This window comes from Carya illinoinensis, chromosome 10 (assembly GCF_018687715.1).
Source record: "Carya illinoinensis cultivar Pawnee chromosome 10, C.illinoinensisPawnee_v1, whole genome shotgun sequence".
Classification (NCBI taxonomy): Eukaryota; Viridiplantae; Streptophyta; class Magnoliopsida; order Fagales; family Juglandaceae; genus Carya; species Carya illinoinensis.
This window is the reverse complement of record NC_056761.1, coordinates 1,523,921-1,540,626: the sequence shown is the minus strand read 5'-3', so window position 1 is coordinate 1,540,626 and position 16,706 is coordinate 1,523,921. Positions and strand designations below refer to the sequence as shown.

At 38.1% G+C, this 16,706-nt stretch overlaps 2 protein-coding genes across 5 annotated transcripts; both read left to right on the top strand.

The window, feature by feature from the left end:
- The first annotated feature begins 666 nt into the window (after positions 1-666).
- Positions 667-7,224, top strand: LOC122279948 (protein CHROMOSOME TRANSMISSION FIDELITY 7-like). Of its 4 annotated transcripts, none has more exons than XM_043090865.1 (6): positions 667-895; positions 1,269-1,512; positions 1,703-1,798; positions 1,944-2,012; positions 2,322-2,674; positions 6,531-7,224. In XM_043090865.1, the coding sequence occupies exons 3-6, from the start codon at positions 1,730-1,732 to the stop codon at positions 6,655-6,657; spliced, it is 618 nt and encodes a 205-aa protein (XP_042946799.1). In that variant the 5' UTR covers positions 667-895; positions 1,269-1,512; positions 1,703-1,729; the 3' UTR covers positions 6,658-7,224. The 4 variants fall into 4 exon arrangements, with proteins under 4 accessions (XP_042946799.1, XP_042946800.1, XP_042946797.1 ...); XM_043090866.1 differs by having other exon boundaries at positions 1,269-1,617; XM_043090863.1 differs by having other exon boundaries at positions 1,269-1,624.
- Positions 7,225-9,043: 1,819 nt separating this feature from the next.
- On the top strand, positions 9,044-15,437 carry LOC122279947 (exocyst complex component EXO70A1). The gene is made up of 11 exons (XM_043090862.1): positions 9,044-9,368; positions 9,703-9,798; positions 10,540-10,745; positions 11,480-11,719; positions 12,245-12,383; positions 12,451-12,663; positions 13,286-13,491; positions 14,007-14,204; positions 14,293-14,392; positions 14,815-15,068; positions 15,178-15,437. Exons 1-11 carry the CDS (start codon positions 9,210-9,212, stop codon positions 15,293-15,295), a joined length of 1,929 nt encoding a protein of 642 aa, XP_042946796.1. The 5' UTR covers positions 9,044-9,209; the 3' UTR covers positions 15,296-15,437.
- The last annotated feature ends 1,269 nt before the right edge of the window (positions 15,438-16,706 follow it).

The following is a 16,706-nucleotide window of genomic DNA, read 5'->3' as shown; positions in this document are numbered from 1 at the left end:
TCACTATATATTATAATATGCTATAATATATCATTATATTGTATATTATAATATATCGTTATAGTTTATAATACAATTATAATATATTACAATATATTATCATTATAGTATTATATATTATAATATACTATATTATATATTATATTAAAACTGGTAAAATCGGACCGAGCCGGATCAAAAATCAGTAAAATCAGAATACCGGTTTATGAGAATAATCAGTTTTAAAAAATGTAAAATTGGTACATACAGATTTGGTCATAAATTTTGTCCAAAAATGGACCGGTTACACACGTAACTTTTACAAAGGTTTAGGGTGAACAAGCTTCATGCAAGTTCTTTGAAAAGAATTAATTTAGTTTTGGATCCAAATAATTTTTTCTGAAACGAAAATATCAATTTCATTTAGGGCTCGTTTAGTTATACAAGATGAGATATTTTATTAAAAATTAAATAAAATATTGTTATAATATAAATTTTGTTTAGAGATTAAAAAAAATAAATTATTTATTATATTTTATTTATAATAGTTTGAGAAAATCGTAATAATTAGATATAGAAGTCGACAGTTGTAAACGTTCAAGTTGCACCATAACCCGAACCGGCCCAAAGCATTCGAAGTTTTGATAGGTATAGAAGGGGCGGGAAATCATTTTGGCGGCCAAAAACACAAAATGCAAAAATGATAAAACAAGAAGACACCAGTCCAATGAAGATGGCAAAAGGCATTCCTTCAGATGCAATCCAAGATTAGTTCCTTCTTCAAACCCTCTGCTTCTGTTGCTCCCAAATCCCCTATCTTTAACGGCCACGGGTAGGACGACGAATTGACGAATTGGGAGAAGAAAGAACATCGGTTTTTCAATTGGTACACGCGCAGAGCTCAAAAGTCACACAGGTGTGCTCTTTGTTTTTGGTCGATATGGTTTCGATCTTCCAAATTGACTTTTCACCCGTTGTGCTGGTTTAACTGGGCTTAGCCTTTTTGTTTGCCTGCTGAGATAGAAAATACTGTTTCACATCGCCTCGTTTTCTGGTAATTTATACTAATAATTGGCAATTAAGTTATGCAGTTGGTTGGTGATTTTAATATCCGAGTTTTTCTTAAAGAAGGGGGAAAAAAAAACCTAACATCCACATTAATTCCCTCCGTTTCTAACGAATTTATTTCCGTCGATGGGCTTGTTTAGAAGATAAGATTTGAAATCTATACACCATTAATATTGACATTTCTTGGGGGTTTTTTTTTTCTTTGGGTGGGGGGTGGTCAGTGAAACGCTGAAGAAACCCATTTGCGATAACTGGTGTTCCAAGCCGGAATCAAATGTGTCTGGAAGACCAATTAACAATAAGAAGAAGAGAAGCTATGCGCAGTTCCATTTAGATTTGGGTCAGTCTGATTTCAACCTCCACACATGTTCCACATGTGGGATCAATTACGCTCCTGGAGAGAGAGACGATGAGAAGGCTCACAAGGCATTTCATAAGGATTATACCCATGGGATCCCATTCAAGGTATATCGCTAAACGCCTGAATCCTATGTGTTTATTTGGCGTTGGAGTACTATGGGAATACAGTGAATATGATGGTCCTGTACCAAACGTCGTAAAGACACCACGGTATATGGTAGGTATTTCCTAAAGTATTCTAAGATTCCGTATTCTTTAGCGTTCTCCTCACTATATTGAGAACTTAACATTACAGGGTTGGTGTAATGAAAGGCTCGTTCCTATGCCGTATACTGAAGGGGGTCGAATCATTTTGGTGTTAGATGGTGATCCTTGTGTTTATAAGAATAAGGTTCGTACGTATTTACTTTCTGCTATTTAGAAATAGATAGATAAGATGGTTTACAATTTGCTGGTTTAAATTGACGGGGTTGAAAATGGATACCTATTCGGTTAACGTTCTTCGAGTATCGAATCGGGCATTATTGTACTTGTAGGTTGAGGAAGTGGTAAAGATGATGGAAATTGAGCTTGGAAGTGGATGTACATTCCATAAGAGCTGTAAGTTGGTCAGCAATGCTTTTTATTTGATTATATCTTGGATTTTTTTTCCCCGTTCTGTTGCACAAAATTTCTATCGATTTTCTCTGCAGATTCCCTGTCATTGATGGTATATGCTTGAGTTTTTTGTATGCATCTTGAATAGCCCGCATATATGAAGATCTCCAGATCGATCCATGTAGCTCTGAGATGGGAAAATGTTTTATTAGTTTTCCATATGCGTTAGCTCTGACATTCTCTCTGTTTCATTTCTAAAGTAGAACAATGCATGAGGTGTTGACTGCATCTTTGTATTCCCACATAAATAATGACAGGTATATCTATTTATTTCCTCCCGAAGGATTGCCGGATGTCTAATTGCAGAACCGATAAAACAAGCATTCAAACTTCCATCACGCTCAGAGGATTGGGGATTTGATGGTACCTCTATTAAGAGAATAGAAAGCCATAAATCTGCTACTCTCCAATTTGGGGCTATTAGTTTGAAAAGGGAAGTCAATAAAAAAGCCCATTCCCTTGCTTGTTCTGAGGTGTTGGATGGGAATCTCAATGGAGCAATTATTTACGAAAGGGAAGCTGTCCCTGCTGTTTGTGGAATCAGAGCCATTTGGGTCACTCCGTCTAACAGAAGAAAACACATAGCGAGCCAATTAGTGGATGCTGTGAGGTTAGTTCGCATGCATCTCTCACACCTTTGCTTTATGTTATGGTCTAGGGAGATTTCTTCAGATTTAGATGAGGAAAAATAAAACTGAGTTTCTTTTACTTCCTCATCTAATTCACACGACCATTATCATGAGTCAAGACCAATGAATCATTCATGACCTTCCACACCCTTTTGAGAAAACACACTTGATTGATTGTTGTCTTCAAGCTGTCTTTAACAGCATTGTGCACGACAAGAAATACGACGTCATCTATTTCTTCAGTCACCATATTCACAACATCATTCTTAATTTTCTCTTAATTTTAGCAGTCTCTTGTGGCCTGTCTTGCCACAAATTCTAGCGAGTCATCTGTTGTCCAGATCTTGACTTGCCTCTATCCTTACTATCAACATTCAGGACCAACAATTTGAGATCTTGCTAGAATCTCTTTTGCGCACCTCCTTATCTAGGATAAGATCTCTTATATTAAGAAATTTCAACTTCGACTTCTTTTCAGAATTATTCATAGCCATTTTCATGACCTCCCAACTTTTTGACTATAACATCAAATACTATTGGGCAACAATAGTACCTTTTGCCTTTTCTAAAATTGAACTATTTCTTCATCTGCACTTTATTATTTGCAACTGGCTTTTCAAAGAAAGTTACAATGAGATCCGTTGTGGTTCTCCTCTTAATAACATTATGCTCCATGAGTTGTATGACTGCAAAAACCTGCTGATATAACAAGTTAATCAGCATCGTCCAATGATCTAAAGTTTGCTCCTCAAACTTCACAATCTTAACTGGCTTAAATCAAGCCCAAACGAACTGAGTCTGGCAACATTGGATTCCGACTGGCTAACATCAAGCCCCAAAACTAATGAGTCTGTCATGACTCAAATTGGCTGAGATCAAGTCTAAAACAAATGAGTCCATTACGATTTCAACTGACTGTGATCAAGCTCAAAACAAATGAGTCCATCATGACTCCAATTGGCTGCGATCAAGTCAACAACTGATCTGAAGTATGAACGGTCCAGATCATTAGTACCGATGACAAATCTCAACATTTTCACCGTACGGAAGAGTTCAGAATGATCCAAATAGTTTGTCAGCACTATTTGATCATCGCGATTGAACTCTAACTGGCGTTGATCTAGCCCAAAATGATCTGCAACTCGTGGACGGTTCAGATCGAATGTATCGATGGTGAATCTCAACATTCCTACCGTACAGATGAGTCCGGAATGATCCAAATAGTTTGTCACCACTATTTGATCATCGCAATTGAACTCCAACTGGCGTCAATCTAGCCCAAAATGGTCTACAATACGTGGACGGTTCAGATCGAATGTACCGATGACGAATCTCAACATTCCCACCATATAGATGAGTCCAGAATGATCCAAATAGTTTGTTAGCATTATTTGATCATCACAATTGAACTCCAACTGGCATATATCTAGCCCGAAATGATCTGCAACTCGTGGACGGTTTAGATCGAATGTACTGATGACGAATCTCAACATTCACAAATCTCAACATTCACACCATATAGATGAGTCTGGAATGATCCAAATAGTTGGAAAGCACTATTTGATAGTTGAAATCGGATTCCGAATGGCTTAGATCTAGCCCCACAAAGATCTGAAAAACAGATGGTCCAGATCGTCTGGCGTGTGAGATGCATTCGCAGCAAAAGGGCCTCTGAGGCGTGTGCGGCGCATGGGGGGCGCGTGAGCGCGTGCCTTGTACGCGTCTTCAATCCTGGGGCGCGTGGGCGCATGTATACAACTCGTCTTCTTTCTTTGGTGCGACTGAGGCACGTCTGTGCACTCTCCAACTTCTAGGGGAGCGTACGGGCTCCTTCGGCATTTTGTTAGGGACCCCGGTCAAGTCTCTAGACAATAAGTTCTCCACGCCAATGGTGGTCTTGTTCCTATAAGGAATGAGTTTCTTATAGTGGACTATGACAAACACTATAGTGGGCGGCACTAAGTGCTTAGATGGATCAAATGAGGCAAATGGTGAAATGTGGCAATTACCATCTGAAGAACACAATGAATTCTCAAGAACAATGCACACAAACTAACAATATCAATGGAAAGTAAATGGAAGACAAGAGAGTGAATGAATAATACTCATAAGATTGATAGATTGAATCACACTTATTCACGAATTGTAAAGTGTGATTTTCTCCTTAGGAATTCACGAATTGCACCCCAAAGAGTCCAAGTGTTAAGCATCGAAATGGATGATCTCAAGAACAAAGCTGTTCAAAGCAAATTGTCAAAAGATATGAAAGAAAGGACTAAGGGTCCTATTTATAAGAGTTACAACTTGGAAACCCCCAAAAGGTCTCTTGGAAATAAAAAAAAAAAAAAAAAAAAAAAAAAAAAAAATAACATAGTGGCGGGCCAAGTTGGCCCAGGCATGCATGAGCCCATGGTGGGTTAGGATGGTGTATGGTGGTCTTCGGTCTGGTCCATGGCTAGATGGCACAACATGGCTTACTGATGGGCATGGCATGCTGCCATGCAAGGGCTTGCTGGTGGGTATGACATGTTGCCATGCAAGGCCTGCTGGTGGTGAGCCATGTGTGCGTGCTGCATTGCCCAGGCTGGTGGCCTGGGCGTTGAAGTTGCAAGGCATGGGCTGGAGCCGTGCACTGGATGACATGCCTGGTGGGCATGCCACTGGCCTAGCCTGCAAGGCATGGGCTGAAGCCATGCGCTGGATGGCATGCTAGGTGGGCATGCCACTAGCCTAGCCTGCAAGGCAAGGGCTGGAGCCGTGCGTTGGATGACATGCCTGCGAAGGCATGCCACTAACCTGGCTAGCGTGGGCAAAACCGCGTGCGGCTTCCAACCTCCCTGGCCTGCATGCTGGGCGCTCCGTGCGTGTCACGGCACGGGCCAAGGCATGCATGTAGGCTGGCCATGGTGCTATCCTCGCCTCCTAATGGCAGTGTCGTGGCTTGTTCCGAGACCGCTTTTTTAGGGTTTTAACACATCCGTTTTTTATGCCGTTTGTGGCAACAGATTCGTCTTGATGTGAGGAACATCATAGTGGGGTCAAAAGTTGATTTCGATCAACTTGATTTTTCTGGATAGTGCGAACCAAAACTCTGATAGAGAGACAATATTTAAGTGGTTTGGCAACTTGCCTACGTCCACTGAAGCGGAAAACTTATTATTTTCAATATGTTTGTATAAAATTACAAACACTCATATACAAATCTCTATCTCTCAAATGGCCCTCTGTTCTGGGTTTTCCAGAACCTATATTTCGCCCAATCCTCTGTCTTGATCTCTCATCGCAGTGAGGATGATTTTAATGTTTAGCAAATGATCTCCTTTTATAGGAGGAGCCATGGGGGACAAACTCCCACACTTATTGACCAGGAGGGAGGCTTCTTTCGGTGCACAAATATGGGTCAATATTTGCTGCTAGAAACTTACGGTGGGTGGCTTGATTGGCTGCATACTCAAGTGACCTTTCACACTTGTGGGATTTCCAACAAAAATCATATCAACAAAGTAAAAGTAGCTAGATCATAAAAAATCATTTAGATCTAGGCATCTTAATTACAATTATGGATATGATTTGCCAAGTTCTTCGAGTACAATGTGGTTTAGGCAGTAGATAAAAAATCTGTGTTCACTTCATTATGATTATTATTATTTTTATTATTGTTATTATTATTACTATAAAGAAAAGCCTGGAATTGCCTGAGTTTCTTTTCCGAATAGGAAGATGAAGCCTTTAATGGTTTTCTCACGTACTCCTTGAATAGGAAGACTGGGGTCTGGACTGATTGTTGCCAACGTGTTTCACAAAGAACATTCTCACTTATTTTTGTGCGTATTGCAGGAAAAGTTTCTGCATGGGATTTGTCCTTGAACGCTCTCAGCCAACCTCAGCTGGAAAGACGTTGGCAGTTGGGTATTTTGGCACTCGATCTTTCTTGGTTTATAAAACCAACAATCTGGAGTCGTAGAGGGCTCTTCAATTAAACATGTGCACAGAATCAGTTTTTGTTCCAAAAAAGCTTAAGCCAATAGAATAAACAGTGATTCAATTTGAATCTTGACTTGTCACCTGATGATCGCATGTCAATTTATAACCTTCTTGATTCACACGTGAGGGTACTGTTAGGACATAAATAAATAAATTTTAAAAAATGATTAAATTCACTCGTGGAAACGAAGGAAACCTAAAAAAATCCGAGTAATTTTCTAGATTTCAGAGACTCATTCAACTTCTTCTGTAATCAAGATTATCAGTTGGTTGTCCAAATTGCAAACCTTGGGTGTAATTAGAATTGTTTCTTCAGTGTATGTGGGCGAAAGATACGTTGTTCAGGCATTGCGTTTAGGACCTTTGTAAAATTAATATATATGTAATCTAATACACATTGCAAGTAAACTTGAGTTCTGTTTGGTTTGAAAGTTTTTTTTTGGAGAAAATCTTGAGGATTTTACTTAAGTGACAAGATCTATAAAAGGGAAAAAATTCACAAAATCAATAAAAAATACTTAATTACTAAACCAAAAAAGAAGAAGAAAGAAACACTAAAGCATTTCTCAACAAGGTAAGATACATTACAAAGATATTTAAGATTTATTGAAAAGTTCTATCTTTGAGTTATCTTTTAATTTTATGTGAAATTAAATTTGATTTTTGTATTTTGTGAAAAATCGATGTAAATAAATAAACTGAAAAATGATTTTTAAGGATAATTAATGAAGAGCTGAAGGTATTTTTCGAAATTCCTAACCGGAAAAGGCCAATACGCGTCGTTTTACTTATCTTCCCAGCCATTTCTGCCCGGTCGAGATTTGTGGACTTCTACTACAGTGTACCTCTTTACGCCAGTGTTCTAATCCCACTTCTATTCGGATAAGGCTAAATACCTGTCGTTTTCACTTATCCTGCATGGACACACTTTCACGTCGAGATCCATGTCCTATTCCTAATTCTATTAGGAGTATCTCCCCACAATTTCACGTCGAGATCGATGTCCTATTCCTAATTCTATTTGGAAAATCTCCCCACCCTCTTAACATTATATATATATATATATATATATATATATATATTCTCCGTTTCCAACTAAAATCCAACCACTCCTCGTACTCGTTATATAAACCCCTATGCCTCTTTACCATGCACCTTGCTATCTCTGTTACGACTTAGAATTTATAAGCCCTTTGTGCATCGCTCATCGCTCCAATCTTGCTGGAGTCCAAAGCAAATCCGCCTTACACCTTCTCGAGAATGGCGATCACCGACTCTGTCTACTTCCCTGTCGTTTTCTTTGAAGGTCACAGCCAGACCAACGTAGGGGAAGTCGACTTTCACCCGTCGCTGGAATTTGAGAAATTTCGATCGGTCATAAGCTGCAAGCTCGAAATCCCTCCACGCCAGTTATCGTTCTACATCCTCGTGAAGCACCGCTCAAGGAAGTCGAAGACCCTCCAGAGGATCCCCATAACCAGAAGGTCTGATTTCGCAGCGTTTTCCCGACATCTTATCGAGTTTGGAGAGTACTTACAAACGATCGCGAGCTGCATGATTGGAATCCCTCCGCGCATGTTAACAGTATACCTCGCCGTGAAGTACAGGTCGAAGGCTCTCCTGAAGATTTCCATAACCGGAAACTGGTACGAGAAGCAGGCCGCAAGGAAGTTGCAGATGGAGAGACAGAGGTATTTAGTCGATATGGGTCTGAGTGGGTTGTGTCTGGGGGATGAAGAGATCAATGGCAATGTGGACGAAGATGGCCGGGTTGGTGGAAAAGATGTCGTGGAGTGTGAGGAATGTATTCGAGCCAAGGAACTGGGGAGTGAGGCTGAGTTTCATTGCTGCATGTATGATGCCGTGATCTTTGAGTTCAAGTCCAAAGCGGGTCCAGTTTCCCAGCCCGTCAAATGCACCAAATAAAGTTTCGATGCATTCATCTTGAGTTTAGTACTTTAGCTCTTTTGGTTCAAGGTTTAACTTTAGCGTGCGTGTGTAGATCAAGGATCAGGAAGGAGGATGACATGTACATTTAGAGTAGAGATAATTTGATTATTTGATGTGGCGTGCCTGCGTTGTATACGCTTTTGTAATTAATATACTGTTTCATTGGTCATTGATCGATAAATAAATCAAAGGGAATTTTATGAAATTTATATGTCGCCTCCCTCTAATTATCGGTGTTTTTGGTTACATACAACATTAAATTCATCGAATTACGCTTCTTGGCTTCTGGTCTAGCTATATGCACACGCGGTACGTGTATATACACGCCACCTTGAATATCCACGTACCACGTGTGCATATAGCTCTATACACATGGATCCGCACGCTGGCGATCCCTTTGTAACGACTTACGTCCTCTGTATTTCGACGAGAATCCCCTCAGCAACGGAAACTGCCCATACACAATTTTTTTTTTTTTTTTTTTTGACGTTTTCGCATTTTTGTTTAATGCTGTACATGATTTTCTCCCTGACCAAACAAAGTGAAAGAAAAAGTGAGGGAAAATCCGGTGAGGAAAGATAAATGGGGGTTCAACAGGCAATGGAGGCCCTGAGCGAAAGAGCATCGTCCATAAGAGAGTCGCTGCAGAAGAGCGAGACCATCACGGACAACATGGTCTCCATTCTCGGCTCCTTCGATCACCGCCTCTCCGCCCTCGAAACCGCAATGCGTCCTACTCAAGTACACTTCTCCTCTTTCCTGTTTGGCAGCCGATGAACAAAGAGAAAAATTCCATTACACAATAACAAAAAATGATATAAATGCCTGGAAATTTTACGTTTTAGACGTTTTTTTCACAAGATTGAGGATGATGAAGAGATTCTCTGCACTTAAAAGAAATGGTTTTTACGTTCACTCTCTCTCTCTCTCTCTTTCTCTCAACACACACACACAATGGACCTAATGTAATGAGATCTACCCGATGATTTTTTAAAAAATAAAATAAAATTTAAAGCTCAAATTCTGTTTTTGCTCATTTACTTGTTTTCGAAATTTCTTTTAATGGCTGTGGCAGATACGAACGCATTCGATACGAAGGGCTCATGAAAATATCGATAAGACATTGAAGGCTGCAGAGGTTATATTGGGGAAATTCGACCTCACGCGCAAGGTTGGTCACTTTTATTGTTTTGAGTTAGTGATAAGTGTACTTAGTGGAAATAAACAATTTGAGTATTTGACGATAGCAAGTCAGTCATTTTCTCTGGGGGCATGTTTGGTCTTATTTATATGAATTTGGGAACGTAGTGCTGAGGAACGTTTTACGGGAAATCAAAGTATATTTAAATAGGGTAAATAAAATATAGAAGTGCGAAAGGAAGCACTCTGGAAGACAAAAGTTAGGTCGCAACTTGGAGCCACAGTATTAGAAGAGGGGAACCTCCTTAAGATAACTCAGAATAATCGAAAAAAGAACAGAAAAAGAGTACTCTTTTTAGTTAATGGTTGGTATCAAATACAAGGGCAATCCTCTTTTTAGTGAAAGCGTATATAGTCCGTTTTCTCCTCATTAAGTGTTAATGCAGAATGTTGTTGAGCTAATGTTTAATTGTGTTAAGTTCGTAGGATCCCTGGTTATTCTTTAGAAAGGGAAAAAAAGGCAAATTTTGGCAGTTAATATTTATTTATGGCAGCTTTGAGGGGGTAATGATGTAATTATCTAGAGTACTGGTATAAGATCATCGTTTTTCTCCTTTTAAAATATGTCTTTTTTCTTTTCTAGCTTTTGATGAAACAAAACAATATTACCATGCAGTGTTCCTACCAAAACAATATTACCATGTCATGCCATACTTTTTAATATGTAGTTCTGATTGACAATGCTGGTTTTAAGTTCAATATAAATATGTAGGCAGAGGCTAAGATACTCAGAGGACCACATGAGGACCTTGAAAGCTACCTAGAAGCAATTAATCAGCTGAGAAGCGTTGTTCGGTTTTTCAGCAGCAATAAAAGTTTTAAAAGTAGTGGTGGCATCCTTAACCAAACAAATACCTTGCTTGCAAAAGCCATCTCAAAACTTGAAGATGAGTTCAGACAGCTGTTAACAAATTACAGGTTTATTTTTTCTTTGTTGTCTACTACTTTATTAATTTTATCTTACAAAGCAGACCAATTATTACTATTTTTTTTCGTAGGTAATTCACATTTCTTAGAACCTCCCTGTTTTTCAATTCCCAGTTAATGTTGTTCTAATCATGTTAGAAACTTCACTAGTTAGTAGTTACATTATTTACCCTTTCCTCCTTGTTTCTTTGTAGTTTTGGTGGATAACTGGTGGTGAAATGTTTATGCTTGAACTGGTAAAGGATGAAGTTAATGGAAATTAACCTGCAAAATATTGTTTTGTTCTGTTATCTTGTTTATAACCTTTTTCGTTAAGAAAGAGGCAAAGTTTGTAACACCAAAGAAAACCATGTTTACTGTTCTGCACAAAACAACTCTTAGCGCTTCTTAAGACTTAATAATACTCCTTCAAAATATCGATGAAACTTTACAAAATGAGAGCATCTATCCATTTAACGTTTCTTATCGATGTTAAATTTTAGTTCATTGTTTTTTCTAAATATGGGCTTACGTTTGTTAGCCCATTTAAGGGACTTTTAGGAAGTGTCCATCTCATTTGGACATATGCCATTTCTAAATTTTTCACCAACTGCAGGACAAAAGGAGTTATTAATGGACAACTTTAATATTGTTGACTTGTACTTTTTACTGGGCATCTTTGGTTACCTTTTAAGTCAATAAAGAAAACAAGAGTACATCTCTTTTGTTTCCTGTGCATGATGCAGCAAGCCTGTGGAACCTGATCGTCTTTTCGATTGTCTTCCAAACTCTCTGCGGCCATCATCAGAACCTGGACACCAAGGTGATGCCAGTAGCAAGTCTCACGCCGAGCACCAAAAATGCTTAGCAACTGCTGTTTACAAAACTCCAACTCTTATTCCGCCGAGGGTTTTGCCACTTCTGCATGAACTAGCCCAACAAATGGTTCAAGCTGGGAATCAACAACAGTTATTTAGAACTTACAGGTGATTGAATATATTTATTAGTTCAATCTTTTCTGCTTAATCTGTGGCTGTGCCCTTGCTCAACACTTTTGGTTACTCAATCTTCCATCTTCACTCTGGAGATCATTCAGTTCATAAACATTCTACAATAATGGTTAGCGGAATTGCCATCACATTTAAGTTGGATATATTACATTGACAAGCCTTGTGCCTGATTTTCATTTGTCAAGGGCTGGTAAGATTCTCTGCATTTCTCATGTTGAGTAGTGGATGCTCCCAAATGGTGTGCCAATGCCCAACGTATGGAATGGTAGAGGCAAATAAATTTTTTGCAGAGCTTAAGTTGCTATGCCATCTTCAGATGTATAATACATATTTCCTTTCGAATCCCACTTATAAAAGAAAGAGGGACAGCTTTTTCTTTTATATAAGGGGTGATACATGTTCTGTGTTTTATTTTCACATGTTACCCTTCCTTCCCTTTATTTTTGTTATTTTATAATCTGGTTTAATTGATGGCAATCATATTTTGTTTCCAAAAACCAGGGATACTCGTGCTCCTGTTTTAGAACAGAGTCTCAGGAAACTAGGAGTGGAGAGACTTACGAAAGACGATGTGCAGAAAATGCAGTGGGAGGCTTTGGAGGCAAAGATTGGGAACTGGATCCATTACATGCGGATTGCTGTAAGGATTTACTTGAGGCTGAATTGGTGCTGTTGTTTTTCCTACTATTTAATAATGCATGAAACAGGTCAAATTGCTCTTCACTGGGGAAAAGAAAGTCTGCGATCAAATATTCGATGGCATGGATTCTCTCAGGGATCAGTGTTTTGCTGATGTCACTGCAAATAGTGTGTCTGTGCTTCTCAGTTTTGGGGAGGCTATTGCCAAAAGCAAGAGATCGCCTGAAAAGTTGTTTGTTCTTTTGGACATGTATGAGATAATGAGAGAACTCCAGCCAGAGGTAAATTTTGCTATACAGATCACTGATAGGAAACTAAATCCTGTTAGATTTTAGCATGTGAAATTTATTTAGTTCATTATCGATGTTCATACGTAAAAAGGTTTCCCCTCATAATTTTAAGATTATACACGTAAGTCTTAATTGCTGCCTTTCTTCACCAACATCTACTCACTTCTGGTTAAACAATTTTTTGCTTTAATCCTAATAAGACCTTGCTTGATTTATTCCCAAATTTTGGCCAGGCTGGTGGTGAACAATATGGTTTGATTTTTAAAAACTTGAATATAGAAGAGGATCAGGGGGATTCTTGTGGAGGGGACTCTTGCGGAGATGTCAAAAAATTTAAATGAAAATCGGTGTTGGCAATTAGAACTCAAAATGATTCATCCTCAAATTTCTTCTTTTCTATTATGAATTCATAGTCAAATACATAAATGTGTGCACATACACAACTTGATCACCATTTTATCAGGTTTTGGCTCACTTGTTGAAATAAGAAGCTATGTTAAGAGGCTGATGGTGTTACAAAATAAACATATTCAGATCGATCTGTTTTCTGAGTTTAGTAATACTGATATATTTAATCTTTATTACATTGCGTGTTGGACGTGGGGTGGAGCAGATTGGAACACTTTTCGGAAGTAATCATTGCATTGAAACGCGGGAATCTGCACTGAGTTTGACAAAGCGGCTAGCTCAGACTGCCCAGGAGACCTTCGGTGATTTTGAAGAAGCGGTGGAAAAAGACGCAACAAAAACTGCTGTACTTGATGGAACTGTCCACCCTTTGACCAGCTATGTGATAAATTACGTGAAATTTCTGTTTGAGTGAGTTTTAATTCCTCTTCTTTCCACTTCCTGCTAGTGGTTTCAAAAGGCTTCCCCCCAAAAGAATGCTTTATTGAGGACCGATTCTTCTTATTGATGGATTTCTTATGCGGTCTTAAGTTATGGTAGTTGGTGGACACTCATGGCACTTAGTACAATCTTTTGCATTAATGGTTTAGTATAAGTCATCATGTACAGCAGTACAGGTATCCATCTCTAATTTTTTATTGTAGTGGTGGTGACTGTATCCGAGACAAGTTTCCTACCTACTTGTTTTACCCATATTGTTTCCATAAGATTTTCCTTCTTCTTTTTTTTTTTTTTAATGGGCTTGTTTCTATACAGTTTCACTTTGGTAACTCTTCAAATCGTTTCTTGTATGTTCTATGGAGACCAGTTTTGTTCCATCAGCCTCTTTTCCAGCTTCTTGGTTCTTTTGCGGTTGTCTTTGGTCAATGTTTGTGAGAAACTGTGGTCAAACGAAATGCTTGACTGTTGGGTATTTTTGTGCACAGCTACCAATCCACATTGAAGCAGCTTTTTCAGGAGTTCAATGATGCTGATTCTGAAGCTCAGTTGGCTTCTCTAACTTCAAGGATTATGCTGGCTCTCCAGAATAACCTGGATGGGAAATCCAAGCAGTACAAAGATCCTGCATTGACACAATTGTTTCTTATGAACAACATTCACTACATAGTGAGATCGGTTCGGAGGTTAGTTATATATTTAGCTTGCTCTATTATTTGGCAATGATCCTCTCTGCATGCTAAGTACGCACAATTCTAAAAAGAATATTCACAGGTCAGAGGCAAAGGACTTGTTGGGGGATGACTGGGTGCAGATACAGCGGAGGATTGTTCAGCAGCATGCAAATCAGTATAAGAGGGTTTCTTGGGCAAAGGTTTTGCTTCTATAATCAAATTTGTTGCATCAGAATCTGTTTGCTTTTCCCTGACAAATCTTGAAGCTGGACCTGGAGACATTAATTGTCACGCTAGATATCTATGGAACTTTCCCATTTACATATTTATTTTATTTTGGCTGTACGAGCATTATATGGTTTTGGTTATGCCAAGGACATGATAAGTGAGTAATACCTTATGTATTGGCAGCATATATCCTCTTGAAACTCCTGCAAATTGAAGTTCTGTTTTTTGAAGTATTATTATTATTATTATTATTTGACTTTTAATACGACTGTTACTGTACTTCACCACTAACAGGTGCTAGAAATGTTTATCGAAGATAATACTTGATAATTTGATAAATGAAGTTAGTCGAAGATCTCACTCAGCTGCTATGCTGCTGTTTTTTGATCCTCAGATTCTTCAATGTCTCACCGTTCAGGGATCTAGTCCATCAGGTGGGGGTGGCCCAGTTGGAGGTGATGTTGGTGGCGGTGGCCTTTCCAGAGCAGTGGTGAAGGACAGGTTCAAGACCTTCAATACCCAATTTGAAGAGCTACATCAAAGGCAATCTCAGTGGACAGTTCCCGATAGTGAGTTGCGAGAGTCTCTGAGGCTGGCTGTTGCTGAAGTTCTCTTGCCTGCTTTTAGATCTTTCCTTAGACGTTACGGGCACGTTCCTCGAACTTTTTAATTTCCCTACTAATTTTTAGAAGGCTTGCCTAATTTTTTATGCTTTGGTTTATTTATTTATTTTTTTAAATGTGTTTTTGTGTTATAGGCCTATGATAGAGAATGGAAAGAACCCTCAGAAGTACATAAGGTTCACTCCGGAAGATCTTGAACGCATGCTGGGTGAATTTTTTGAGAGTAAGACCTGGAATGAACAAAAGCGATAAACAGCTGATATGACATCTATTTTCCATTACAAAGTAATTAGACCATACCATATAATAAATAGCTAATGATATTCTTTGTTTCGGTGACAAGATCTAATTAATAATAAGGGCATATTCATGTCCCTTTTAACGTCTGATGTAATCTCATGCTCTCTTTGTATAAGGTATTCATCTGTCATAAATGAGGATTATTAATAAAATTAAAATATCATACTTTTCTTTTAAAAAAAATCTTTTTAAGGTCTATTAGGAGTAAAATATTGTAAGACATCTCAATCCGTTTCGTACTTATTAGTGGGATCGAGTTACACCTTGTGACAATTCTAGTACTATTTGTAGACTGACATTATGGACTCGATGGAAGTTCAGAAGTTTCACTAGCTACAGGTTATATTTAGATAGATATTCGATCGCAAGGAGAGGAGAGAGGAGATGAACATCCCTTACAAGTTAGCAGAATCATGTTTATATACTCAATAATTATCTGTCCTAAATATTTTCTGTACTTTAAATTATATGAGTTCTATAATATTTATTGTTATGATCCGTAGACAGGGTCAACTTTCGTACTAAAGATCGTTGAGTCTACGCGTCTAGGATGGTTAACGTAACAAATCTTAATCCCTTGCCGTTAGATTTCTCATGAACATATGTGAGTTGGTTGGTTGGGCCACGCATTGGCATGGAGTTCATGCCTCCTCCACGATGGGCCTTGGTTTCCTCGGTGTGATGGACATTTAGCTTCACAATTTCATTTCAGAATGTCGATAGAAAATGGCTCAAAACAAAAAATAATGGTCCAAGTTGATGCAAGAACAATATTGGAAAGACTAATATTAGTTAAAGTTCTTTATGTCGCACATTATTTATACGACACAATTTAATTGGTAAGATTCAAAATAACATCTACAAAGCATTTGTAACATCCACGCGACATAAATTAGAATCGTCCATGGCATATATAATAATCATGATCTCTTGTTCATGGCATAGATCTATATTACTATTTGCTTGTTCCGATACAACTTTTAACGTGCTATGCAAACAGTAAATTTCAGTTTCAATATTAATATAGGATGCTGTCTTTCCAATGAAAAAATTTATTTATCATCATTTTTCTCATCGTCCTTTTATAATCTTATGATGTGATAGTAAATGATAGGTTTACAAGTGAAACATAATAAATAATCTCCAATCATCTAATTTTATTTTACAAGATGATGAATAACATTACTCATTTTTATTTGAACACGAGTTGAGCTCAAGTTTATTATTGAATTGCCTTTTATGTTCACAAACAGCTCACTAATTATTTGAAGGAGTTCGAACTTATTCACAAATTGAATAATTATGATTTTTGTTTTAGTTTTATCATGTATAAATTTTCATCTCCTTAAATATTTAAAGATAT